This window comes from Mustelus asterias, chromosome 26, assembly GCF_964213995.1.
Source record: "Mustelus asterias chromosome 26, sMusAst1.hap1.1, whole genome shotgun sequence".
Lineage (NCBI taxonomy): Eukaryota > Metazoa > Chordata > Chondrichthyes > Carcharhiniformes > Triakidae > Mustelus > Mustelus asterias.
The window spans coordinates 46,549,841-46,577,038 of record NC_135826.1 but is presented as its reverse complement, the minus strand read 5'-3'; the positions used below and the strand labels follow the sequence as shown (position 1 = coordinate 46,577,038).

The 27,198-nt window shown below is 42.8% G+C and overlaps 1 protein-coding gene across 1 annotated transcript; it reads right to left on the bottom strand.

Annotated features, from left to right (window-relative positions):
* On the bottom strand, positions 1-27,198 carry LOC144479673 (thimet oligopeptidase-like). The gene is made up of 12 exons (XM_078198682.1): positions 26,820-27,198; positions 18,685-18,833; positions 16,716-16,823; positions 15,143-15,245; positions 12,754-12,914; positions 10,928-11,063; positions 9,727-10,093; positions 5,687-5,888; positions 4,858-5,044; positions 4,534-4,668; positions 3,139-3,275; positions 1-1,260 (listed from the first exon to the last, which is right to left on the bottom strand). The coding sequence occupies exons 1-12, from the start codon at positions 27,040-27,042 to the stop codon at positions 1,096-1,098; spliced, it is 2,073 nt and encodes a 690-aa protein (XP_078054808.1). The 5' UTR covers positions 27,043-27,198; the 3' UTR covers positions 1-1,095.

Genomic DNA, 27,198 nt, shown 5'->3' with positions numbered 1-27,198 from the left:
TGGGTCTATTTGCCTTTATTCTCATGCTCAGATACAATTCCACAGGTGGCAGAGGCTTTCCTCCCATCACTCGTGCATCAGATTTTCAAATATGGCTATTAGATACCAATCAGGAGCAGGGGAATTTCCACCTCCTCCTAAACCAGGTGCAAAGCCAAATGCAGCATCTTGAGTTCTGATTTGCTAACTGGATGCACAGACTGGGAATGTTCCTAGTTTATGTGGCTCAATACCACATGGGGTAGACCATCAGGGAACTTTACCAATGGTTTCAAATCACCAAGGACATATAGTCAAACTACATTCCATTAATACGCATTGCATCTTCTTTTTAAATCGTGGAGCAAAACTTGAAGGGGGAAAATGGTGTATAAAACAAGGACACTTACACAAAGATGCTCCCTTAGTCTTAGTGCCTGTAATGGAATATTTACATTCTAATTTTAGGCTATTGATTTGTTCACACTAACATTCAGAATTGTTTGATGTTTTGTAAAGGTGAATATTACTAAAAACATGTGGAATTTCTTTCTAAACATGGCGATTTCTCCTACTGGCATGAACACTGCTGCCTTCTGCCCATGTACTGATACAGTGAGCAGTGGCAGACTATCCTAATTTGGAGGGCTTCAAAAGCCTCATCTTGTCCACGCGCAGTGCCCTCATACACAAGTGGTGGAATTTCCAGCCGTGCTGGAAAATGGACCTTTGCATGGTTTGCCCTCCGCCTGCTACGATTCCTGTGGCAGGTGGGGTGAGAAAAATCCCCTCAGGCGATCCAGCAGTGAAGGAAATTCCACCACCCAAATGTTACAGCAGAGGGTCTATGTGTGTGAAAATAACTGATTTCTGGTCCATTTTTCCACCTTGATTATGCAGAGATTACAGTTGAAAACATTTCACCTAAATTATTATACTTCTTTTGGATTAAAAGCAAGGTTTGGTTAACCTATTACCCTGCTGCAGTTGTGTGGTACATTAAAATTTTGGAAAAAGTTTGTTTGGAGACCAGTCCATTGGTGATACAAGGAGAGATTCCTGTGCCACAGTGGAAGGAGATCGGCGCTCACACAATGTACAGTGAAATAAAGAATCTCAACAGGCAGAAGGGGCAGAGTGTTTGTCCTGATCTATTCTCAGCCCTTTGCTCAGAAGGAAGGCCTCCTGCTTTGGTTCACGTCCCAAGAAACTTCTCAGCATTTCGTCAGCATCCTGAGAACCACCTGGTTTGAGGATGAAGTTTCGGTAATCCACACCGACCTAGAGGTACAACAAGCACAAAACGGGTAAGTCAAGGAGTTGTTCTAAAAGAAGTGGATAGGTTCTACTTTCATTAATAGTTTATTACAAGCTTCTCCATTGGAAATGTTTATAACTGGAGTGCAGAAAGGAAAACCGGGTCCTAGCTGTGATAGTATTGTCTTGGGGAATGTTAGCTATAAAGTGCGAAGCGTAATTAGCAAGTCCAATGTTAAACTGCTGACTTGGGTTGCCAGCAAACCACCCTGTACATGGGGAGCAGTTGCAGCAAATAAAATAGATGCATTTCAAGGGAAGCTAGAAAATCACAGGCAGGAGAAAGAAATGGAAGGACATGCCGAGAGTTAAATGAAGGGGAGTGGGGGGAGGTGGCGTGGAGCCAGCTTGGAACTATTGGGGTGAACAGCCTATTCTTTTGTTGTGCATTCTGTGTGTGTGCACTATTTTTTCAATGTTGGAAATAGGAATTCTCAAAATATTAAAAACTATGTTTTTATAAAGGTGCCAAGATCACCCAGCTGGATACAAAAGCGTAACAAAAAAAAATGAGTAGAAGAAAGCCACTCAGTAAGATCATGGTAGATCTTCTACATCGTACAACCTCTCGCACTATCATTTGATATCCAAAAAATCTATGCCTTTTAAAATTGTCTCGGAACCGGACTGGAGTTATATTTCATACGATGCTAAACCCGGTGTAACACAGCCTTCTGGAATGGGGGGCGGGGGGGGGGGGGGGGGGGGGGGAGGAGGAAGGTCTCTTATCACTTGGTTTTAATACGTTCAGATCGGGACTTAGAGTAATATTGCCTCTTCCATGCCAAAATGCACCAAACTGATTTGCATTGATACAAAAGTCTAACGAAACTGTGTTCATCAACTGCAACCAGGCTACAGATTAAGAACACAAATGGGGAAAAGGAAAGAGAACAGCAGTTTTTTAAAAATTGACAATGTTCAAAAGACTTCAAAATTTACGAGCAAAGAATGAGAAGAGAAGCTTTTAAAATTACAAAGAATTTTAGAAGATTCCAATTGGGGTGTCAGTAATGAGGATCACTAATTTTTATTTTAATTCAGTCGTGGGACCTGGGCGTCGCTGGCTGGCCAGCATTTATTGCCCCATTCCTAGTTGTCCTTGGAGGGCAGTTGTAAATCAACCACATTGCTGTGGCTCTGGAGTCACATGTAGGCCAGACCGGGTAAGGACGACAGATTTCCTTCCCTAAATGACATTAGTGAACCAGATGGGTTTTTTTTACGACAATCGATTCACAGTTATCAGTACATTCTTAATTCCAGGTATTTTTTATTGAATTCAAATTCCACTATCTGCCGTGGCAGGATTCGAATCCGGGTGCCCAGAGCATCAACTGAGTTTCTGGATTAATAGTCTAGCGGTACCATTAGGCCATCGCCTCCCCTAAATGAAAACTGTCACAGACTTAGGAGAGGGAGGAGAGAGTTAAGAAATATTTATTTACAGTTGTTGGAGCACGCTTTGTCAGAGACAGTGGTTTCATTAGAAACCACTACAACCTTTTGGATAAATTGGAGGAGAATACAGGGCTATGGGGAGATAGATGGTGAGGGGCTTGGTTTTAGCTTGCTCTTGTAAAGGATTGGCACAAATACGAAGGTCGATTAGCTCTCTTCTGTGCTGTAAATCTGCCTACTCTGCATTCCTGAAGGTGCTCACTTGGAGACAATCTAACCTGTCCGAGCGGTCATGGCAAGGGAGAGAATACTTTAAAAGCGATAAAATTCAGCCAGGGTTTCTGATCACTATTTAGTAATCAATCTTGTAAACAAAATGGTTACAGATTCCAATTGTGGTTATTTCAAAATCAGAACTCGGGAATAAAAATTGGTCAGTACCTTTGAGCTCATGATGCCCTCTTGTCGAAATCGGGTGTAGAACATGTCCATTGAATAGACCTCACTCCAGAGATAACCGTAATACTGGGCATCATATCCCCCAGCCAGGTGTCCAAATGTGGCTGGCATATTAGTTCCTGAAAAATAAATACAATTACATTATCCTCCCACCTCCCTGTTTATTTTTAAATGACTAAGCCAGTGCCATTTATTTTGATTGCATTTTCACAAGTTAGATCCAGACAAGTTTGTGTCAGGTTAGTACCTTTGTGTTAGTGTTTGTTTGTACCTACAGAGTACATACAAGCAGAGTAGGTACAAACATACATTGCTGCATGTGGTTAATTGTTTAGCTGGATCACAGAGACTACTCTTGCTTGTGGGGGTGACAGAAGGAGGAGGAGGAGGGGCAGAAAAACAACAAAATAGCAGCTCACTTGATAACTGTGTTGACAAAGCCAGAGCCTATACAATACAGAGCGTGTGTTGGGAAAACTCAGGTGTGGAGATAGAAAGACTTAGTATTGAGTCCAATATGACTTTTCCTTGGAACTGAAAAGAGCTAGGAAGGCAATGGGTTTTATGGTGTTGAAAATGTCAAGTGGAGCAAAAGAGTTGGTCAGGGATAAGTTAGAGGGCAGGGTGATTAAATGACAAAGATATCATGGAACACAAGGCAAAGGGAGTAGTAATGAGAGTATTAAAGACACAAAGCATTGAATTTCCCCGACCTCCCTATTGCTGACCTATTTTGCTCCCCTTTCTCAACAGCATAAAGCCTTCCTACACCTCTTCAGGTCTGAAGGATTGGACTCAAAACATCAACTCTGTTTCTCTCTCCACAGATGCTCCCAGACCTGCTGAGTTTTTCTGGCACTTTGTTTTTATTTCAGATCTCCGGCATCCGCAATATTTTTCTTTCATCTAATATAATATAGACCAGGAGGATTCCAGATTTAAACCCCAGTCTGGGCTGAAGTAGCACATCTCAAGACAAAGTAGCAGCAAGGACACCAGGGGACGGCACAATGCCACAGTGGTTAGCACTGCTGCTTCACGGCGCCAGGGATCCAGGTTCGATTCCCGGCTTGGGTCACTTCTGTGCAGTGTCTGCACGTTCTCCCAGTGTCTGTGTGGGTTTCCTCTGGTTTCCTCCCACAGTCCGAAAGACATGCTGGTTAGGGGCATTGGCCATAATAAATTCTCCCCGAGTGTGGTGACTAGGGGATTGTCACAGTAACTTCATTGCAGTGTTAATGGAAGCTTACTTGTGATGTAATAAATAAACTTTACAATTGGTCTTAGTTCATCTGAACTGATGGCTATTCCACCTGGTGGTATCTCCCTATCCGCCCTTTGCTGTAACGCCAGAAAATAATTTTTCTTTTTGGTTACCTGGTGATGCTGGAACTCCCATTATCTCTTTACACAGCCTGGCGTACTCTTCCTTAGCATCCACATCCAGGTTTGTACACATGTGCAACGATTGGTCAACCTTTGCCAAAACAATCTGTCGCAAATTAAAGAGACCTGTGGGATAAAGACAGAGAAAAATTGTATGTTCCTTTGCAGCGCGTCAGTCAAAAACTGGTAAATCTATGACCAGAATGTCCGCAAAGATGAAAAGCAAGTCAATTCTGGTTTTAAAAAGTCTGTTTTATTCACTTTTTAAATTTGCTGCAAGGCTACACAGATGTGAAAAACTGCACCAATATTTACCAGTGTTAGCTAGCCTGGATTTCAGGAGTTTTTCCAGCAGATCTTGTGGAATCGTCGTCCCATCCTTGTAGTGCTTCGACATCCGGAGTAGGGGTTCCTTCTCCCAAACCCAGTTCTCCAACATCTGAGATGGAGCCTCCACAAAATCTCTCTCCACGTGTGTTCCACTGAACATGGCAAACTCAGCCTGTGAAGACAATGACAGGATCACTGCATCAACTCATTTCTTAGAACACAGGATTCAACTCAAACATACAGAGAATAATTTATCCTGCAACCCGCCTGACATTATCTAGACACTGAATTCAAACACAACAAAAGCACCCCCAACCCGGTCAACTCTACAAAGTTCTCCTCAGCTTTCTAAGAATCATAGAATCCCTACAGTGCAGGAGGCCGCCATTCGGCCCATCGGGTCTGCACCGACCACAATCCCAACCAGACCCTATTTCCGTAATCCCACATATTTACCCTGCTAATCTCCCTGAAACTAGGGCCAATTTAGCATGGCCAATCAACCTAACTGTTTCAGATTCCAGCATCCGCAGTATTTTATTTTTAACGATTGGCCTTCATTGGTAAGTGAATGTGTAACCATTGGAGAAGATCATATTTAAGCTCAGCTGTGTGTTGCAAAATCAAATAACCCACCAATAAATAACGTCTGGCTCACATGATGAATGGCAACTTGGCTAAAGGATTGGAAGGCTGCAACGCAACAAGATGGTTGGGGGAAGGAGGAAAATTGGGAGAAAACCGCAACAGAAGTTTCACAGTATTAATACCAACAGCAACAATAATGGCAGACATGAAGATAAGGAGTTCTTACTTGGGAGCAGATCTGATGCATCACGTGGCCAAACTCATGGAAATAGGTCTCAACCTCATCGTGTTGAAGTAGTGATGGAGCACTGGGAGTCGGTTTGGTGAAGTTTGCCACCATAGCAGCCACTGTGATCTGCCTTGTACCATCAGGCAGCAAACATCCTGGCTGAAGCCCAAAGCAAGCAGCATGTCCATATTTCCCCTCCCTGTAAAACAAGTATGTCAACATCTCTGTGGTTACTATTAGTAATTAAATAAATGTACTCATGGCCTTAAATGTCTCAAGTAGTTTGTGAAAGTCACACTTTAATTTGGTTTTGTTTACAATAGGCGTGAATGGAATTTCACGCTTGGATTACATCAACTGTGTGTAAAATTTATATTAATTTGAGACTTAAGCACTACTGTCATATCAAGATCCAGTCTTGTCTCTCCCCTACTTTTAGGCAGGATACAAGAGAAAGTTTGTCAACAGGTGTACCATTCCTATATTGCCATTGGGCAATGAATTCCTTCTTTTTTCTTTATCTTCTTCCATTTTTTGATATTATTTGTCACCTTACTGTATTGCGAGCTGAACTTGCACATCATTTCTTACTCTGGTTCATTTAGAACTTGAAATTGTTACAGTGCAGGAGGTGGTCATTTGGCCCATCAAGGTTGCACCAGCTCAACAGCATTCTACCTAGCCCCACTTCTCTGCAATAGTACACATTCCCTCTTTTCAGATAGCACTCCAATTCTCTTTTGAACACTTCAATTGAACCTGCCTTCATCAGTCTTTCAAGAAGTTTGTTCCAAACTCCAACCACTCACTGGGTGAAATAAATGTTTCCTCACATCACTTTTATTTCTTATGCCAATTATTTTGAATGTAAATAGTTTAGTAGCACAGAACTTGAATATTGCTGAAAACAAAGTGACTAACAGATAACTGCCAAGCATTGTCTGTAGTTTAAACCAGGCAGATTGACCCTGATTGACTCATTCCCCAGGGCAAGGCCTAATCCAATGATAGGCTGTCACTGATTTAAATTTAGCTGAAACAGGCACCATGTGTGTAAGTGTTCTTTCTGTCTGCAAGTAACAAGGCCTTTGATCTCTGAAATAATTCTTGTGAATCTCCTGTTCTCTCTTCAATGCCGTCACATGCTTCAAGTATGGCACCCAGGACTGGATCCATTGCAGATGAGGCCTAATTAGTGTCTTATACAAGTTCAACATACCTCCGTACTCAATGCCCCTATTAACGAAGCCTAAGATACTATATGCTTTATTAATTGTTCACTCAACATGTCCTCTCCTCTTCAGTGAATTACAAACATATAAACCAAGGTGTTTTTGCACCTCCTTCAGAGTTTTGCCCCTTACTTTATACTATCTCTCCATATTCTTCCTGCCAAAATGAATCACCTCCCACCATCTGCCACTAGTCTGCCCAATCCACTAATACATGTCCATTTAAAGTTCAAGACTATCCTCATCACGGTTGACAATGTTTCCGATCTTTGTTTCATCCCGAAATTATGCCCAGAACACACACAGACACAACACTGGTGCTCTTATCAACCTTCTGTTACCTCCTCAAAAAATTCCAACAAGTTAGTTAAACATGATTTTCCTTTAATGAACTGGGCTGGGCTTTCCTGAAATGATCCTGCATTTGTCTAATTAACTATTGATTTTGTCCTGAGCTACAGTTTCCAGAAGTTTCCCTACCACTGAAGATTGATCTGCAGTTGCTGGCTTTATCCTTGCGCCCTTTTGTGGACAAGGGTGTAAGATTCCCAATTTTCCAATCCTCTGGCACCATTTCTGTGTCTAACAGAGACACTCACTTCCCTCAGTACCCTTGACATAACCTACACTTTTCAATCTTGTGATCTGATCTGAGAACCCTTTTCCTGGTGTCTCAATAAGTCACTCATATTCTATGGTCTTGACATATGTACTGAGCAGTATAGCTTTCCTGTCTTCCTCAGCAGCACCCTGTACCATTTCTCAGATCAGCTGGCAGTGGGGTGTAAAGTCCAGCTCTCAAGATTCAGTTTACATTTGAGAAAGCCCTGGACATTCTATCAAAAATAAATGCACACGTCACCGTAAAAGTCATTTGGCAAATAAAATACTCTCTCTCTCCCCTCCAACGATACAATTTAACAAGCCAGTGCCATCACACCTATTTGCTAAATATTCTTAGATGTACCCATACAAATTTTGATCTTCATTTGTTGAGCTTTCAGTTTAGGGCCTATTATATCAGAAACCGCAATGCTGAATAAAAGTGAAAAATATTTTGTTTTGAAAAAGCTATCTAATTAGTTTAATTCACCTGTTCTTTTCCCATAGCCCTACAAATTCCCAGAGCAATTTTCCTCCTAGTTATTTGAAGCCAGCAGCCAAACTGTAGTACTGAGGTGGCCATTTTTTAATCCACAAACATAGAGGGAGTGCTGACTATCCCACAATGGGTCCATAGCTCAGTCCGATCCAGAGCTCACCCAACACCAGCTGTTATCTCAGCACTGTGTTGTGAGAGGTGTCTTCATACAGATTCAACTTAAACATGATCTGCGTCTCAGTGGTTCAGGTGGCTGTTAAGAGATCTCCTGGCGTTATATACACGTGTTCTCCTGGCCGGTCTGCGATTCTGCTGTGGGATTCCAGTCAACTAACTGCCTTCAACCAAAATCTCCTAAAGAAAGACTAACTTGTCGTTCATCTAATTTGCTATTTGCAAGTTTGATTGATTAGCTTTGGTGGGAGAAACATAAACTGCCTCCATCCCCATCATTCACAATTTGAGATAAGTATATGATTCACAGCTATGTCTATATTTCTTTTGCAGAATAAATGAAACATTATTCCATTATTTTTTCACTGAAAAACTGAAATCATAGGGCAGTGCACCCCAAGATTTAAAAGAGAGTGGGAGAGAAACAAGGCAAGCTCGGCTGTCAACCTTTAAATCATGCATGAGGGTAGGATTTAGGGGATTTCGTAGCATTCAGTTTCTGGGAAAGTTTTTTAAAATTGTGAAGGGTTTAGTAAAAGTAAAGAGAAAAGCTAATGACCAGAGGGCACAGATTTATGGGGAGTAACAAAAAAAAAGAGATGGCATGAGGAAAAGCTTTTCAACTCAATAAGTGGTTAGAATCTGGAATTCTGTTTGATGGTTACAGATTTAGTAGTAGTTTCCAAAAGGCAATTGGATAGATATTTGAAAGAAAAACATTTCAGGCTTATGGGAAAGAGTGGAGCTTTGGGACTAACTGAAGGTTCGGCAGACTTGACAGCCGAATGGCCTCTTTCGGTACTGTACTACTTCGATTCTATAACCATGCACCAAATAGCTAACACTTTTGCTCACAAAACAGTGGGACGGCACGGTGGCACAGTGGTTAGCACTGCTGCCTCACAGTGCCAGGGACCCGGATTCAATTCCAGCCTTGGGTCAGTGTGTGTGGAGTTTGAACGTTCTCCCCGTGTCTGCATGGGTTTCCTCCCATAATCCAAAGATGTGTGGGTTAGGTTGATTGGCCGTGCTAAATTAACTCTAGTATCAGGGAGATTAGGAGGGTAAATATGTGGGGTAACAGTGCTTGGGTGGGATTGTGGCCAGTGCAGGCTCGATGGGCCAAATGGCCTCCTTCTGCACCGTAGGGATTCTATGATTACACTTCAGCAGTAACTTATTGTATGTGAACCACTTTTGGATGTTTCAGATGCCATAAAAATTATTTTGTTGACATCCATACAAGCAGAGTCCATTAAGTCACTGAATACTAATCAGAAACAAGAACCCACTGATTTAGTTTTTCTCCTCCTAGTTTAGAAGTACTGAGACTAATTGTGCTGTCCCATCTAATAACAAGGTGACTCAGCAATCACCAGGGATCAAACATAGGACTTCCGAGTCCATACTGATCAGTTTCACAGTGGACAAGATATCTTAATATTAGAGGACCATCTTAACGAACCGCAACTTGATGCAAGGCTGTTTTTGAACAATTACATTCCCTCCTTAATAGATTTAGGAATCACCTTGGATATAAATCTAAATAGAATTGTCCCATCAACTCTCCAGTTGCTGTGTCTTTCACGGAATATAGTTTCACATCCTCATGCCACACAGGCACATTCTCAATGAGTTGAAAGCTCAATCCCAGCAGTTCTTGGTAGATTCCCAGCAAGCCAGAGGTTACAATTTCCATCGGAAAATATTCCTTCAGCAGATTCTGATCCACGGAATACTTCAACTCCTCCACCTGGTTCATGTAGTAACGCAGATCCCAGGCATTTATAACGTTATCAAAATCCAGCCCTCGCTTCTCACACTCTTCTTTCTTCAGATCTAAGATAATCGCCCTCTCCTCGTCACCAAGTGATTTCAGCTTCCGTGCTAGTTCGTCTGAAAATGAATTTGAAAGCTTTAGAAGCACTGATACTGTTCCCAGCTGGATGTAGAGCTTCTTTATGAGTCCCAAGCTTCATTCCCCCATTCACTTTGAGCCATGAGTGACTGTTCCAGTGCCCATTGGTCAGGAATGTCAGTGTGGATGGAGGCGTGGTGGTTCAGAACATCCTACCTTCTGACCCACAAAAATTAACTAATGCGGTTAAACCAAACTAAAAATTTCATAACCACGTTCTTTCAGAAGCGGCTGAGCAGATCTCTTTAAGGACTGCTGGACAAACTACTTATCCCAGATTTCAATGGACTAATCCCAACCGGAATGGCAGCAGGTAGGAATGGGTAGTAAGTGAATTCTTAGGATTTTGCAAGCATTATTATCCTACTTCCGGATAGTTAAAATTATTTTCTCGCTCAAGCCAATTTGTATAACTGTCCAGATTGCAGGCAGACAATTCTGTTTTAGGACACAACAGAATCTAACCCATTACTGTCCTTATCTAACATGTGCCTTACATACAATTCCCACCACTCAGAGCCCCCAGCTTTTGCACCACAGCAAGATTTTAAAAACTATTTTCCACAACAGCAATCCATTGTTCAAGAGTGCCAATTTGTGGATGGTTCCATGTCACAGTATTGGACCCACTAAAAATGGAATCAGACTGTGAATGTTAATGTTATGAAGAACCCTTCCAGCTTTCAGAATGCAGAGGCTTTCACCCCCACCAGACTGGGCTGGTATCAAATGTGGATTCTCAAGGTGAAAAGACACGATGATAACTCACTTCATCCAGTGCAAGTATATGGCTGTAAACTGACATTCATTACCCAGAAAGTTATTGACATTTTTGCTATTCTTAGCCATGTTCATTTCGAGTACGAAATCCGAGTGGGTCTTAAAATCCAGAAGACTTGACTTCTTCGTCCGAAGTTCCACCAGTTCTTTAAGGATTTTAGTGTTTTCCTAGATAAGCAAGAGAAAATTATTTCATTTCAACATTGTTTCCAACACTCAGCAATATTTCTCAAGTAGAATCACATTTTGCTGAACTGCGCACCAATCCTCAATGCAATAACAGAGATACAGGCAGTCCTTGGACTTGAGACACAACTCATAGAAATCATAGAAACCCTACAGTGCAGAAGGAGGCCATTCGGCCCATCGAGTCTGCACCGACCACAATCCCACCCAGGCCCTACCCGCTAATCCCTTTTTTTTTTAACCCGCTAATTTACCCGCCAGTCCCTCTAACCTACGCATCCCAGGACTCTAAGGGACAATTTTTAACCTGGCCAATCAACCTAACCCGCACATCTTTGGACTTGAAAGTTGAAACTGATTCAAGAAAACCACGTTCTAAGTCAAAACGGCACAAGTCGGAACCAATGGAGAATTGGTTCCTGAACCAAGGTTGGAAATCACTCATGGGATGCCTGGCTCCGTAAAATGCTCTCAACTTTCAAGTTGCTGAGGGAACTGTTGATGTCTGCACATCTTAGCACAAGTTCCTCAGTTAGTGTGGGGGTATAATGAGGTCATTCGATCAATTTCCTGTTTAACTTTGAACTTCTGCAAGTCTGAGCACATCTTAAATACAACACAAAAGTATAAATGCATTAAAAATTGTGACGGTTGCAACAATTTTTTTTTAAAACAGAATAAAACAGTTGTTTCAAACCCAATAAAGATTATTCAACCTGTTGAGTCATACAGACGGGTGGCACAGAACATCAATGTGCATGTATGAGCATGCTGGCATGGCATTGTAAAGTTAAAATCAACTTTATAAAGCTGAAATGGGGCATCAATTTATAAACATTATAAGTGTGGCTGCTATAACTTAAACATCGTAAAGTCAAGGACTGCCTGAACCTGTACACTCGGTGTGCTACTTCATACATTGGAAATATCCACTGAGCTTCTGCAACGAATAGCTGCATTAGATACTGTGGCACTGAGTCATACAGACCATTAAAATCCCGCACTTGATTCCCCCCATTTGAACCAATCTAGATGATCTCAGCTGGAATAGTGGACATCTACAGATTTGAGGGGGGTGGGGGTGAGGTGTCAATACAATCCACCTCTCTTCTCTGGGAAAGTGGAGGATGAAACAGAAATCAGCCCAGTTTCCTGCTGCTGATCACTAAACAGCAACTCCTGGTGGAAAGCAGACTGGATGCTGAGGATCAGGCTTGGCAACAATATATATGCTTAGGTTATATCCTCAGCTGATGAGGAGGTTAACACATGATCTGAACCAATTAATATCATGCAGGAAATAAGAATGCGTGAATTGGAAAATACTAAAATATTAAAAGAAAGGTTTTTATTTTTACTTGGCAGAAGAGGTAAGGATAAAAAGATACTAATAATAAATTCAACTAAAACTTCTGTACTCAGAACAATGAACATATGAAACTCACTACACTACAGAGTAGTTGAGGGAAATAGTGTAGCCTCACTTAAGATGGAGCTGAATAAGTTCATACTGAGAAAGGATCAGAGAAATGTTCTGATGAAGTGAGATGAAGTAAATAGTGTGAGAGGAAGTGCGTGTGGATCATAAATCCTGGCATAGACCAACTGGGTTGACGGGCAAGTTTTTGTACTGTAAATTCTATGCAAAAGATAAGAGACTGTCTTGACTCACCTCCATGCAGCGGGAGTTAAATGCATGCTCCATCTTTTTCCTGGTTTCTGGGACATAACATTTCTTCATTAAGGGAAAGTAGTGGGGATACTTTAGAGTTACCTTCAGCTTCCCATCATCAGTTTTTTCCAGGCTACCAATAAAATCGTCAGGAAGACCACCTAGTTGCAAAATGTCAATATAAAATCAACATCACAACAAAAAATTATTTAGATAGAACAAAACTATTCATATCGCTGTCACCAATTACAGATTGAAATGAGAAATTGAGGTGTATCCCTTCTGGCTAAACTTGCAAGTGCAGCTTGTAACTTGGTCAGAGTGCGATGATACTGTGCTTTTCAGAAATGTATTTATTCCTGTGAGAGATGTGTTTAAAATTCAACTCTGTTTACATGGTGCTGATTTGTCTGCATCAGGCAGCTCCATGCTGAGAATGCAGCAGAAGAATTGGCTTTAGATATAATGGGGTGTTTGTTTTAATCTGAGTTAATACATTTTTGGTTCTTCCCCCTGGGGCTCGAGAGTAGGGTTTTGATTAGGTTGATTGACAGAGGCAGAATCGTGCAAGGGGGAGGAGCTAGGCTTACAGGGAAAAGCAGGCACTTTCTGCTTGATCTGGAAAGAAGCAAGAGATGTCTCTCTCTGGAGGCTGCTGATTTGGAACGGTCAGAAGACAGCTGTCACTGTCTTGCTCTCCAGAGGTGTTCAAAGACCTTAGGACTGTTAACAAGCGCAAACACGCAAGTCTGTTGTTTGCTAGCTGATTTTAGAAGAGGAGTTTAAAGAGGAGCCTGAAGGTGAAAAGTGGCAAAATAAAGAAACGGGATGATGAACGGTTTGGAATTAGAAGCTGACATGCAGGATCTCTTACAGTCACCATTTCAGCAAAGCCAGAGTGCGTGTGTGCAACCATTCCTGACACCTTGCTAGTCGGCATCAGGAGTTAATGTTTCGGCAATGTTTAATGCCGAGTTATGAATTTTTCTAGTGTTGATTTTAGTTACGAATAGCACCTAACAGTGTTCTAGACTGTCATTGTGAACCTAGTTATATCTGCAGAGAGAATGTTGATCTGTTCAGTACAAGGATGTAATTAGCAATAAAGGAAGATCTTCTATTTATGTACTGCCGTTCATAACATCAGGAAGTCCCAAACCACATCACAGTCAAAGTACTTTTGATGGTTGAGAGATAAAGGTTGGCGAGGACACCAAAAAAACTTTCTTGCTCTTTTGAATAATGCCATGGGATCTTTTATGGCCACATGAGGGGACAGGCAGATCCTCAGTTTAAAAGCCCATCCAAAGGATGACATAGAAACCCTACAGTACAGAAAGAGGCCATTCGGCCCATCGAGTCTGCACCGACCACAATCCCACCCAGGCCCTACCCCCATATCCATACATATTTTACCCGCTAATCTCTTGAATCTACGCATCCCAGGACACTAAGGGCAATGTTTAGCATGGCCAATCAACCTAACCCGCACATCTTTGGACTGTGGGAGGAAACCGGAGCACCCGGAGGAAACCCACGCAGACACGAGGAGAATGTGCAAACTCCACACAGACAGTGACCCAAGCCGGGAATCGAACCCAGGTCCCTGGAGCTGTGAAGCAGCAGTGCTAACCACTGTGCTACCGTGCCGCCCCTAAATTAATTGAATTTGACTTTCACCTGCTGCCCTGTTGGGATTTGAACCTGTGTCCCCAGCCGGGGTGTCTCTGGATTACTGGTCCAGTAACATTGCCACTACGCCACCATCTCCCCATGTGTTTAGACACTTTAGATTATGTCGTCCAGTTTCTAGAGTGGAACTCAAACCCACAATATTCTGTTTCAGAGGCATGTGTGCTAGCACTGAATCAAGACAGACAGCCTGCAATACTTTCACTGATGATAGCATGCTTAGGAGCAATTTCAGGTGATGAATCGAGAGCATTACACAAGAAGCACATTAGCCATTATCTCATATTTTGCCAAACAGGGAAGAAACATTCAGCAAGGAGAAACTATAGGTTCAGAAAATTACTCAACTTGTTTTTCAATTTGGCAACACTGAGCGTGTGGGATTGGTTTTAGTCCAATGCCTCTTCATGAATATTTGCCAGGCAATTTCTGTCATCATCTTTCCAGAGAACAGAACAATTGCCAAGACTAATCATAAATGAATCACCTGGTGTCATGTTCATCCAAGATCAGTCGGCTTAAAAGACCAGTTTAAACTTTATGGTGACAGGCTGTAACTTGCAGCCAAATACTCAGACTCAAAGACAATAACCGTGTTCTAAAAAGCTACTTAGCTGCACAAACAGACAAAGTTTCATTCTAATTTACAGGGCCAAATTCCAATATCATTTTTCACCCAAAAATGAACATCTCTTACCCAATTCATCCCGTGCAAACTCCAGAAAGGTAGTATTCTCATTCAGGTTCTTGCTGAAGTCTATACATAAAGTGCTGATTCTCTTCTTGATGGCTTTGATCTCCTAAAGCACAGAATAAATGAGCAGGGAATCCTTTTACTAGCAGCTCATAGTTTATCTCGATTTCTGGTGGTGAAAGTGCGGGGGGGGGGTATTATGCACTTCTAGAATAAGGAGTTTATTTAGATGTAGTGTTAAATGCCACTGAAAGATCCAAGGCATCTTTACTAAACCTCTATTCATTAGACGAAACATAAAAGGCCCGAGTTCCATCAAAGGCCTAGTGGAAATGTGGTATAATAGACGGACATATAATTCAGACGTTTCCAGATTGCATCTCTGTTCCATACTCAGTCAAATGGTCTCAGTTGGTACCTGAAATCACATTGCTGTAAGGAACTATGATTTATTTTATGCAAGAGGTCTGTTTATTGGAGTTGTAGAGATTCTTCTCAAATGAACTCCTGATATAGAATTTGATTTGTCATGTGTATTGGTATACAGCGAAATATATTGTTTCCTGCGCATTATACAAACAAAATAACCTGTTCATAGAGTACATAAGGGAGAAGGAAAGGGTGCAGAATATGGTGTTACTATCATAGGACTTAATACAAGGTAGGTCCATTCAAAAGTCTGATGGTAGCAGGGAAGAAGCTGTTCTTGAGTCGGTTGGTACGTGATCTCAGATTTTTGTATCTTTTTCCCGAAGGAAAAAGGTGGAAGAATGTCCAGGGTGCGTGGGGTCCTTGATTATGCTGGCTGCTTTTTCAAGGCAGCGGGAAGTGTAGACTGAGTCAATGGATGGGAGGCTGGTTCATGTGATGGACCAGGCTACATGCACAATCCTTTGTAGTTTCTTGCGGTCTTGGTCAGAGCAGGAGCCATACCAAGCGGTGATACATTTATTTGCTGTTTGCCGAGTAGATAAACATGGTTTTATTTACTTAAAAAAAATCCACTATCTGAATTTGTCACGCTAGTCCCAAGTCCTGCCTTGGGACAGTTGGGTCAATAGAAATTTCAGTACAACTAACTTCAGCACTCAAGGCTGGGGGAGATGGAGAAAGAGCCCAGACGTGGCATGAGAGGGAGAGATCAGGAATTGTAAGTCGGCCTATGGGGGTTGGGACTGGTGTGGGTTAAATGTTCTCCTGCAACTCCTAGTCCATGAAGAGTACTTCAAAAAAAAAACAACACTTGCTGTTAGAGCCGGCTGCTCCTGTATCCACTTTGCTGTCACATTTTCTGGGTCTTAGGGAACCTGATTGACACCTGTCAAGTTTAAAATCAAGCTGCCAGCTACATTGGTTTAACAATAAGTGTGGGTGCCTTGCTCCAAGACATGTATACACATCATGATATTCACTGCCACAAAATTTGGTAGATTACAAGTTTAGGCTGTTGATACATTCTCAGATTTTTAATGTTTTAACCCCTACAACCTGACAGTTAGTATAATATTGAACCCACAGTGCATTTTCAGCACTTTGTTGGTACCCAGCTACAAATGCCATTTTTGCTGCTACTTACATCTTGCTTTTCTTTACACAGGTGGAGTCCATTTCTCTTTCCCAGTTTCAGTAGCCTTTCCATGTAGCGCCTAGCCTCTGGCCGTAGGTCTTCAGCCTGACTCTTACCCTGAAAGAACAAATCCCAGAATGACTCAGCGCAGCTGCAAAAAAATCTCAAATGTATTTGTTTTCCTGATAATTCAATGGAGAAAAGATCTGCGTGTATGTAAAATTAATTTCCCAGGCAAACAGGATTTAAATTTCCTACTCGGATTTGTCAGCCAGCACAGTTAGAGCATCTCACTTCAAAATATGGCCTTTCTGGAGTGGGGCAGCACGATGACAGTGGTTAGCACTGCTGCCTCACAGCGCTGGGATCCAGGTTCGATTCCTGGCTTGGGTCACTGTCAGTATGGAGTTTGCAAGTTCTCCCCGTGTCTGTGTGGGTTTCCTCCCACAGCCTGAAAGACATGCTGGTTAGGGTGCATTGACCCGAACAGAAGCCGTAGTGTGGCAACTAGGGGAATTTCACAGTAACTTCATTGCAGTGTTAATGTAAGCCTTACTTGTGACAAATAAACTTTTTACTTTAAACTTTTTACAACACAATGTCTGTGAATCTTTTGCATCAGTAATTACCAATGGTCACATTAATCACATTGTCAAATTATACACATCTTTTGACAGGATGGGCAATAAATGCTGGCCAGCCAGCAACGCCCGTGTCCCACGAATTAATAAAAAAATGTAAAGGATAGAAGGTATTTACGCCAGTGGAACAAAATAAGATGAATGACCAGTTAATGCGTTTTTGTTTTATTACTTGAAGAAGAGATGATAGTCAATGAATCACAGGAACTTTTTTTCTTCAAATAGGGCCTTAAATATTCAACTCAACATCCACAGAGGGCCTCAATTTGACATCTCATCTAAAGAATGACACATCCAACAGTGCAGCATTCCCTCAGTACAGCATAGGAATGCCAACCTAGTTCAAGTCCTGGTGAATCCCAGAGCCTTCTAATGTAGAAGCACAAAAGGTGCTACCAACTCAGGCAAGCCAACACTTTCAGATTGTTACCCATTTGTTGGGATTGCAGCGAGTCGGCTTGTTTGAAGAATACAACGAATGCGACAGGACAATTAGAAATAGATATTCATGATCTCAGAAACATGAATAATTATGGCGTCAGATATTGGAACAATCTAACCCCAACTGGTCAATAACTATGTTCACGATTTCAGCTTCTCCCCCCAAAATATGTCTGACCCTTTTGTTGCGCTATACTGAGGCGGAGGTTTCACTGCTGTCAATGATTGAATTCATTCATGGGATAGAGGGAATTGCTGGCAAGGCCAGCATTTATGACCTATTCCTAATTACCCTTCTCAACGCCCTTTGAAATGGACTCAAATAAGTCAACCACATTCCTATGGGTTTAAGAGTCACAGATAGGCCAGAGTATGGATTGTAGATTTCCTTCCTATAACACATTAGCGAAGCAGATGTGACAAATCCAATACTTTCTTGATCACCATCAATGATATTGACTTTTTATTCCAGTTAGTTGTTAGTTAATTCACTGAATTTAGATTTCCCAGCTGCTGAGGTGGGAGTTGAACTCATGTCTAGAGATTATCAGTCCAGTAGCATAACCACTCTGTTACTATACCCTCATTCTCCAAGTGAAGGGTGAATATTGGTGAGCTATTCAACTGTGGGGGACTACACAAAAGATATGACCCGAGGTTAAGTATCTGGTAGCAGGAATCACCAGGAGCAGGCACTTTGATTTTCTTTTCTTCGTCTTAGCCTGAGAAGCTGAGGTCAATCATACTAGTGCAACTGCAAGGAGTGGTCTGCCGACAGTTTTCAAATTCATATTCTAAAATGTCAAAATGATTTCAGCAAGATTAAAGTGGCCTTAAAGATGTTGCCATTTGCCTCAAGCTTCTCTCCTCTTTGTTCAGCCAGTATCAATTCTCACCTGAAGAGCGACAATCCTCTTGTAAACGTCTTCTCTCATGCTCATCTCCACATCAAACTCTGATAGCTGTTTGTCTGCCTCAGTGCTCGCAGTCCGAACTTCTTTACAAGGAGAGACATGCTGGGGGAAATCTAGAATATTCCTTTGCACTGAAATATCAAACAACAAAGATTCAGTCTGAAGTAACGTGTTTAGCAGAACAGGTCTAATCTAAAAAGGATGGTACAACATAGAACATAGAACAGCACAGTACAGGCCCTTCGGCCCTCAATGTTGCACCGACCAGTGAAACCAATCTAAAGCCCCTCTAATCTACACTATTCCAATATCATCCATATGTTTATCCAATAACCATTTGAATGCTCTTAATGTTGACGAGTCCACTACTGCTGCAGGCAGGGCATTCCACGCCCTTACTACTCTCTGAGTAAAGAACCTACCTCTAACATCTGTCCTATATCTCTCACCCCTCAATTTAAAGCTATGTCCCCTTGTGTTAGCCATCACCATCCGAGGAAAAAGGCTCTCACTCTCCACCCTATCTAATCCTCTGATCATCTTGTATGCCTCTATTAAGTCACCTCTTAATCTTCTTCTCTCTAACGAAAACAACCTCAAGTCCCTCAGCCTTTCCTCATACGATTTTCCCACCATACCAGGCAACATCCTGGTAAATCTCCTCTGCACCCTTTCCAACACTTCCACATCTTTCCTATAATGCGGCGACCAGAACTGTACGCAATACTCCAAATGCGGCCGCACCAGAGTTTTGTACAGTTGCAGCATGACCTCCTGGCTCCGAAAATCAATCCCCCTACCAATAAAAGCTAACACACCATACGCCTTCTTAACAACCCTATCAACATGGGTGCCAACTTTCAGGGATTTATGCACATGGACACCCAGATCCCTCTGTTCATCCACACTACCAAGTATCTTACCATTAGCCCAGTACTCTGTATTCCTGTTACTCCTTCCAAAGTGAATCACCTCACACCTTTCCGCATTAAACTCCGTTTGCCACCTCTCAGCCCAGCTCTGCAGCTTATCTATGTCCCTCTGTAACCTGCCACTTCCCTCCGCACTGTCTACAACTCCACCGACTTTAGTGTCATCCGCAAATTTACTAATCCATCCTTCTACGCCCTCATCCAGGTCATTAATAAAAATGACAAACAGCAGTGGCCCCAAAACAGATCCTTGCGGTACACCACTAGTAACTGAACTCCAGGATGAATATTTCCCATCAACCGCCACCCTCTGTTTTCTTACAGCTAGCCAACATAGAATCCCAACAGTACAGAAGGAGGCCACCTGGCCCATCTAGCCTGCATTGGCAACAATCCCACCCATGCCCTATTGTAACCCCACATATTTATCCTACTAATCCCCCTGATATTAAGGGGCAATTTACCATGGCCAATCAACCTAATCCACACATCTTTAGATTGAGGGGGGAAACTGGAGCACCCGGAGGAAATGTGCAAACTCCACACAGTCACCCAAGGCCAAGGAACCTGGGTCCCTGGCGCTGAGACAGCTGGCGCTAATACATCAGGAAGGGCACTTTACTTTTCCCCTCTTCTGTATTTCAAAATTTTTACTTCTCATTTTCAAGTTACTTATTCATATTGGGGTAAAAGATTGCCTATTTGCATCGCTACCCAACTTAGCTTATCTGTTACTGAAAACCTTATCTGTGCCATTGCTGCCCCTAGAACTGATTATTCTCTCCTGGCAGGTTCCCACATTCTATCCTCTGCAAACTTGACGTCAATCAAATTTCTGCTGAGTCCTAAATCACATCAAGACTCTCTCCCTCATCGCCCATGTTTGCTGATTTACGTTGATTCCCAGCAACATGTCTTAAGATTTTTATCCTCATTTCTAAATCGCTCCATAGCCCTGCCCCTCCTATTTCCTCTATCCCTTCGACCGCTTTGGATCTCCGATTCTCCAAATCTGGTCCCTTGAGCGTTCCTGATTTCAATCATTTCACCACTGGCAGAGGTGCCTTCAATTGTCTATGCCCCAAACTCTGCAATTCCTTCTCTACATCTCTCTGCCTCTCTTTCTTCCTTTAAGGCGCACCTTAAAAGCTACCACTTTGACCACAATTTTGCTCATCTGACCAAGCATCTTCTGATGTGGCCCAGTGTCCCACAGTACTCCTGCAAAAAACTTGGGTGATTTTATTATGTTAAAGGTATTGTACAAATAGAAGTTTTTGTTGTAACGATCCATGGGCTTTTTACTTTATGTTCTTCGGGCTCTGTAAAAGACATCACAATGTAACCCAATCTCACCGTCAGTTAACATCCACATATGGACATTTTCTAACATGCCTTACTGGGTTGACAGCTGGAGCAGCCCTTCTTATAAAGGAAATAATCAATGATTTTTAAAAAAAAGATAAAACATTGAAAATAATTTTATATTACTGGAATTAGTATTTCAATTTATGGCTCACTTGTCATTGATATTTGAAACTTAAATTCCTAAAAAAAGCAATTGTACTGAACTCTTCCATGAATGTGTACAATGTATTTAGTCGACTAGACAGTTTATAATTTTAGTGTGACCTCTAGGTTCTACTGTACCATTGTGGAAACTGACATAACCTCAGAATTATTAGTTCAACAAAGCCATGGAGAGAGTAAGGTAAAGCCTCCAGTCAGCAGCTATTCCCACACAAAACTGCTGAATGTTTGGACTATTGCTTACATCTGCTTACAAAGGCTTTTCCACAATACGTAGCGCTCTGACCAGTACTTTCTAGATACAATGTCGGTCAGTTTGAAGGGGCCACCAGAGAAATTTCTTTATGCTTCATTGTCAGTTCAGACAAAGTGTGGCAATTTCCTCATTCCCCCATTCAGCTTACAGAATTTTATTTAGAAATCAGAAAATTGCAGTTTTTCATTCATATTGTTTGCGGATCAGTCTCTGCAATTAGAAGAATAAAAAGCGTGCTGAACATAAAAAAGGGATTTATCATGGTCAACTGGCATTTGGGGCATGAAGCAAAAATATCAATTCGTCCAAGTGGTGTCACAGTGGTTGAACACATTTAGCTGCCATTTTCCCCCCTTCATCTCTGTGACTTAGAAACTAGAAGCAGGAATAAACCATTCAACCCTTCGAGCCTGCTCCGCCATTCATTTTGATAATGGCTGATCATCAAATTGAATATCCTGTTCCCCATTTCCCCCCATTGATCCCTTTAGCCCCAAAAGCTATATCTGATTTCTTCTTGAAATCAGGCATTTTGGCACTACTACTTTCTGTGGTAGTGAATTCCACACACATTTACCATTCTCTGGGTGAAGAAATTTCTCCTCACCTCAGTCCCCTTATCCTCAAACTACAAACCCTAGTTCTGGACTCCCCCACTGTTGGAAACATTCTTTCTGAATCTATCCTATCTAACCCTGTTAGAATTTTATAAGTTTCGATGAGGTCCCCTCTCACTCTTCTAAACTCCAGTGAATATAATCCTAATCGATTCATATCGGCATGGAGGCACAGTGGTCAGCACTGCTGTCTCACAGCACCAGGGACTTAGGTTCAATTCTCGTTTTGGGTCACTGTCTGTGTGGAGTTTGCACATTCTCCCCGTATCTGTGTGGGTTTCCTCCGGGTGCTCCAGTTTCTTTCCAAACATGTGCGGGTTAGGTGGATTAGCTATGCTAAATTGACCCTTAGTGTCGGTGGGTCTAGCTAGGGTAAATGCAAAGGGTTACGGGGATAGGGCCTGGGTGGGATTGTGGGTGGTGCAGACTCGATAGACTGAATGGCCTCCTTCTGCACTGTAGGGATTCTATAATCTGGGACTGCCATCCCAGGAATCAGCCTGGTAAACCTTCACTGCACTCCCTCTATAGCAAGGACATCCTTCCCTAGATAAGGACACCAAAACTGCACACAATACTCCAGGTGTGGCCTCAACCTCCTATGCAATTGTAGCAAAGTATTCCTATATTCTCGCTATGAAGGCCAAGATACCAGTTGCCTTCTTCACTGCCTGCTGTACTTGCACACTTACTTTCAGCAACTGATGACTTATGATAGTGTTTGATTCCATGTGCGTTTACTACCTTCTGGGTTGCTGATCTTCATGTACAAGTCTCAACAACGAGCTGCTGACATAAAATACATCAGAAGGCACACACCATTAACCACTAAGAGTCAGGAAATTGAGTTCAGGACAGTGTGTATTTATTTATAAATCATTCCCCAAGGAGTTTGCTGAATTATATTCAACTCAACCTGCCTCCCTGAGCAAGCACAATCCAAACATTCATGTGTGAAAGTCACGAACGTTACGATCCCAGCTGATGTTACCACTGGACAGTCAGGTACCAGTGCGCAACTCTGGCCTAATAGACCATAACTTCCAATTTTTCCATTTAGCGATATGGATGAAAAGTCACAGGGCTGCCAATTAACTTTTAACCAAAGATTAAAACATTTATTAAACATGGAACAGTTGACTATAACACAATGCTCCTTCACCTCACCAATATCTTCACATGTGTACACAGATTTTTAAAGGATAACACAAGTTACAAGATATGTTCTTGGTACATACGTGGCCATGTAAACAAATAGGCCAACTGTGTCAGACACACCACACTCTGAAACCAAGTGGCAGATGCCATTCAATATAACTTCCGTCAATTTCTCATCAAATTCCCCACAGATGCTTGTTACGCTGTAAGCCACCTGGTCTCACTGGAACTCTGACTACCACACAAGTGTTTTCAAACTCCACTCAGAAAAACACACCTTGGAATCTTCTTCCAAATAATATTTCCTCTCGGGTGCCTTCACCAAGGATCCACTTCCAGGATTTCAATATTCCTCTGTCTTGGATTATCACATGCATTCACGTTTACACACAATCTTGCAGGTACCCGGCCATGCTACCAGAACACCACTACTTCACAAGCTGTATAAAGATGTCACCAAACTTCTAATTTACCTCGGGTGTCTGGCCCTCTTTAAATCTGGTTCTTGCAGTTGTCTCTTTAACTTCACCCAACATTTTGGTTTTATAGGAACTGCATGCACATTGTCACAAAATAAACAGAGCAACTGACTTTCATCCATTGCATAAGCCGGTTTTATTATTCTTCCCTACGTTTCACCCCTTATCATCAAACAGAATACAGTTCCAGCAGCCACAACGACTTTAAAGTCTAAATATGTTCCAAAAACCGTTTCAACATAATGGGATATTATAGATAAGCCCAATTCTGTCAACACTAGAGTTCACTTTAGCAGAATCTTCGGTGTTCATTTGCTGCTGAGGCCTTCACTCATTATTTTGTTACCTCCAGACTCACTTATTCTAACACATTCTGTAAACTTGTGGTCATCCAAAACTCTCCTGCCTGTGTCTTTACATAGAAAATAGAAGCAGGAGTAGGCCATTTGGCCCTTTGCGCCTGCTTCACCATTCATTTTGATCAGAGCTGATCATCAAATTCAATATCCTGATCCCCCCCCTTCCTCCCATATCTTGATCCCTTTAGCCCCAAGAGCTACATCTAATTTATTTTTGAAATCACACAACATTTTGGCCTCAACTACATTCTGTGGTAAGGAATTCCACAGATTCACCACTCAGGGTGAACTCGCACAAGACCTTGTTGACACATCATTCCTGTCCATACTGACTAACAAAGGCTCTTAGTAAAGCAATGTGTTGATTTTAAAATTCTCATCCTCATTTATCTTTCAACCTCCAGGAGAGAGACTAATTGTTCAAAATAATAGATATGGATAAACTATAGGCTAAAGACAATGGTGGGACAGCTTCCAGAGATAATAATTCAGGGAAAAAAATAGTCACTTGAAGGAACATGTTTTAAGAATTGACAGCCAACGTGGATGTGGAGAATACAATTTGTACTCCAGTTGACACTGTGTTTTTGGACTTTCAAGTGGCGTTTGATAAAATGCCACATAATAGATTGGTTAGCAAATTTGAAACCCATGGAATTTAAAAGAGTAGTGGCAGATTGGATTCAAAATTGGCTTAGAAACAAAGCAACTGACAGCTAATTTTCAGACTGGAAGGGACTATAAAGTGGTATCCGCCAAGGATCAGTATTAGATCCATCATTCTTTTTAATATATGCATTTCATTGTCTGGAGAAGAGGCGTCACAATTTCAAAGTCTATAGATGGCAAAAAGTTGGAAATATGGTAAACATTGAAAAGGAACAGCAGCAGACTTCAGCAGGACAGACTGGCAAGGCTAAAGCTTTACGTGTCTTCTCTTACTCCCATTTCGTATGTTCTTAAATCTCTAGGTTAGACCTCAGCTGAAGTCCGGTGGTTAATTCTGTACACTACAGAAGCTTTCCTTTTGAACTAACTATTTTCACTAGGACTTCAGTTTTGAGTGCTATTGTTTATATAATTGCACGGCATTGATGAAAATCCATCGTGGCTATATGCATTGGCAGTTTGAAAGAGTAATCTCATTAGTCCCACCCCCAGCTCTTTCCCCCAGGAATTGCAGGAGAATTTGGAGGAGATTCACTCATATAGTAACAGGAATGAGGGACTTCAGAATAAGGAAACTCGATTTGTTCTCATTAGAGCAGAGATTAAGCAAAGCTTTAATTGGACTGGTCAAAACTATCAAGGATATTGATAAGAGTGGATATGGAGTCGTATTTCCACCAGCAGGTAAGCTATCATAGGACACAAATTTAAGATAATTAGTAAAAGAACCAGGGAGCATGAGGAGAATTGTCATGATGAGTTCTGAAGGGGCAGTGGCAGCAGTTTCAATCGTGATTTGCAAAAGGGAAGTTGAAAAAGAAAAAAAACTGCAGGCGTTTTGGGGAAAAGAGCTGGGGGTGGGTCTAATGGGATTACTCTTTCAAACTGCCAGTGCACATAGCCACGATGGATTTTCATCAATGCTGTGCAACTATATAAACAATAGCACTCAAAACTGAAGTCCTAGTGAAAATAGTTAGTTCAAAAGGAAAGCTTTCTTTTTGTTAGCAATGCAATTTGATATAATTTTAGAAGATGTATCAGCTGTGGTTGACATCATTTCCAAACAAACAAATCATTTTAAGTTACTTTATCCAGGAAATATCTCCTGCAGGGATGAGGAACTAAATGGTTTCCTTCGATACTGTAACCATTCTGATTCTCAAGTATAGAGAGGGTATAAGCAGATTAAGACAATTAAATTAGCAATACAGTTCTGTTATTTTTCTGTGAAACCAGTTTCCGAGTACAAGTCCTTAGATTTTTTTGAAAAACCAAAATGCACACTTTGATATTCTTTGAAGTCTGGTCATAGGCAGTAACCTGTAAACACAGGTAACCTAAATGAAGACTTAGCCGTCAGATTTTTAGAACCACACACATTTACAGCACAGAAATAAGTCACTCAGATCACCATATCTGTAGTGGTCTTCATTAGAACAATCTAAAACTAATCCTATTAGCCTGCTTGTCCTCTCAATAGCCTGTATCTTCAAACAGGGGGAGGGAGCAGGGTCTCCCCTAGCCCACTCTGCCCGGGGGGGGGGGGGGGGGGCAGGGTCTCCCCTAGCCCACTCTGCCCGGGGGGAGGGGGCAGGGTCTCCCCTAGCCCACTCTGCCCGGGGGGGAGGGGGCAGGGTCTCCCCTAGCCCACTCTGCCCGGGGGGAGGGGGCAGGGTCTCCCCTAGCCCACTCTGCCCGGGGGGGAGGGAGCAGGGTCTCCCCTAGCCCACTCTGCCCGGGGGGGGGGGGGGGGGGCAGGGTCTCCCCTAGCCCACTCTGCCCGGGGGGGAGGGGGCAGGGTCTCCCCTAGCCCACTCTGCCCGGGGGGGAGGGGGCAGGGTCTCCCCTAGCCCACTCTGCCCGGGGGGAGGGGGCAGGGTCTCCCCTAGCCCACTCTGCCCGGGGGGAGGGGGCAGGGTCTCCCCTAGCCCACTCTGCCCGGGGGGAGGGGGCAGGGTCTCCCCTAGCCCACTCTGCCCGGGGGGAGGGGGCAGGGTCTCCCCTAGCCCACTCTGCCCGGGGGGAGGGGGCAGGGTCTCCCCTAGCCCACTCTGCCCGGGGGGGGGGGGGCTACTCCACAAACTGCACCCCGTCCCCCGCCAGACCAGCCTTACCCGTGTACTCCACCTCGATGTCGGCCAGCTCCTTCAGCGTGTTCTCGTAGTTCACCTCGGCCAGCTCCAGCGAGCCCACCCGGTCGTACACCTGCTTGGTGCGGCGGATCAGGGCCTGCACCTCCTGCTCCATCTGCTGCCGGCTGAGGTTCCAGCGCAGCTGGTTGAGGCCCTCGGGCTCGCCCCTGCCGCCGCCCATCAGAGACTCGCCGGTGGGAGACATGGCGCTGAATTTTCCGTGACTGAGAGGAATGAAGCCAGGTGGATGGGAGGTGGGAGACTCCAGCACTCTGACGGTCCCCCGCACTGACTGACTGACCACGATACTGTCACGCCGCGATTCAAACCCCAGCCGCCTGCCAACGACAACAGCCAAGTC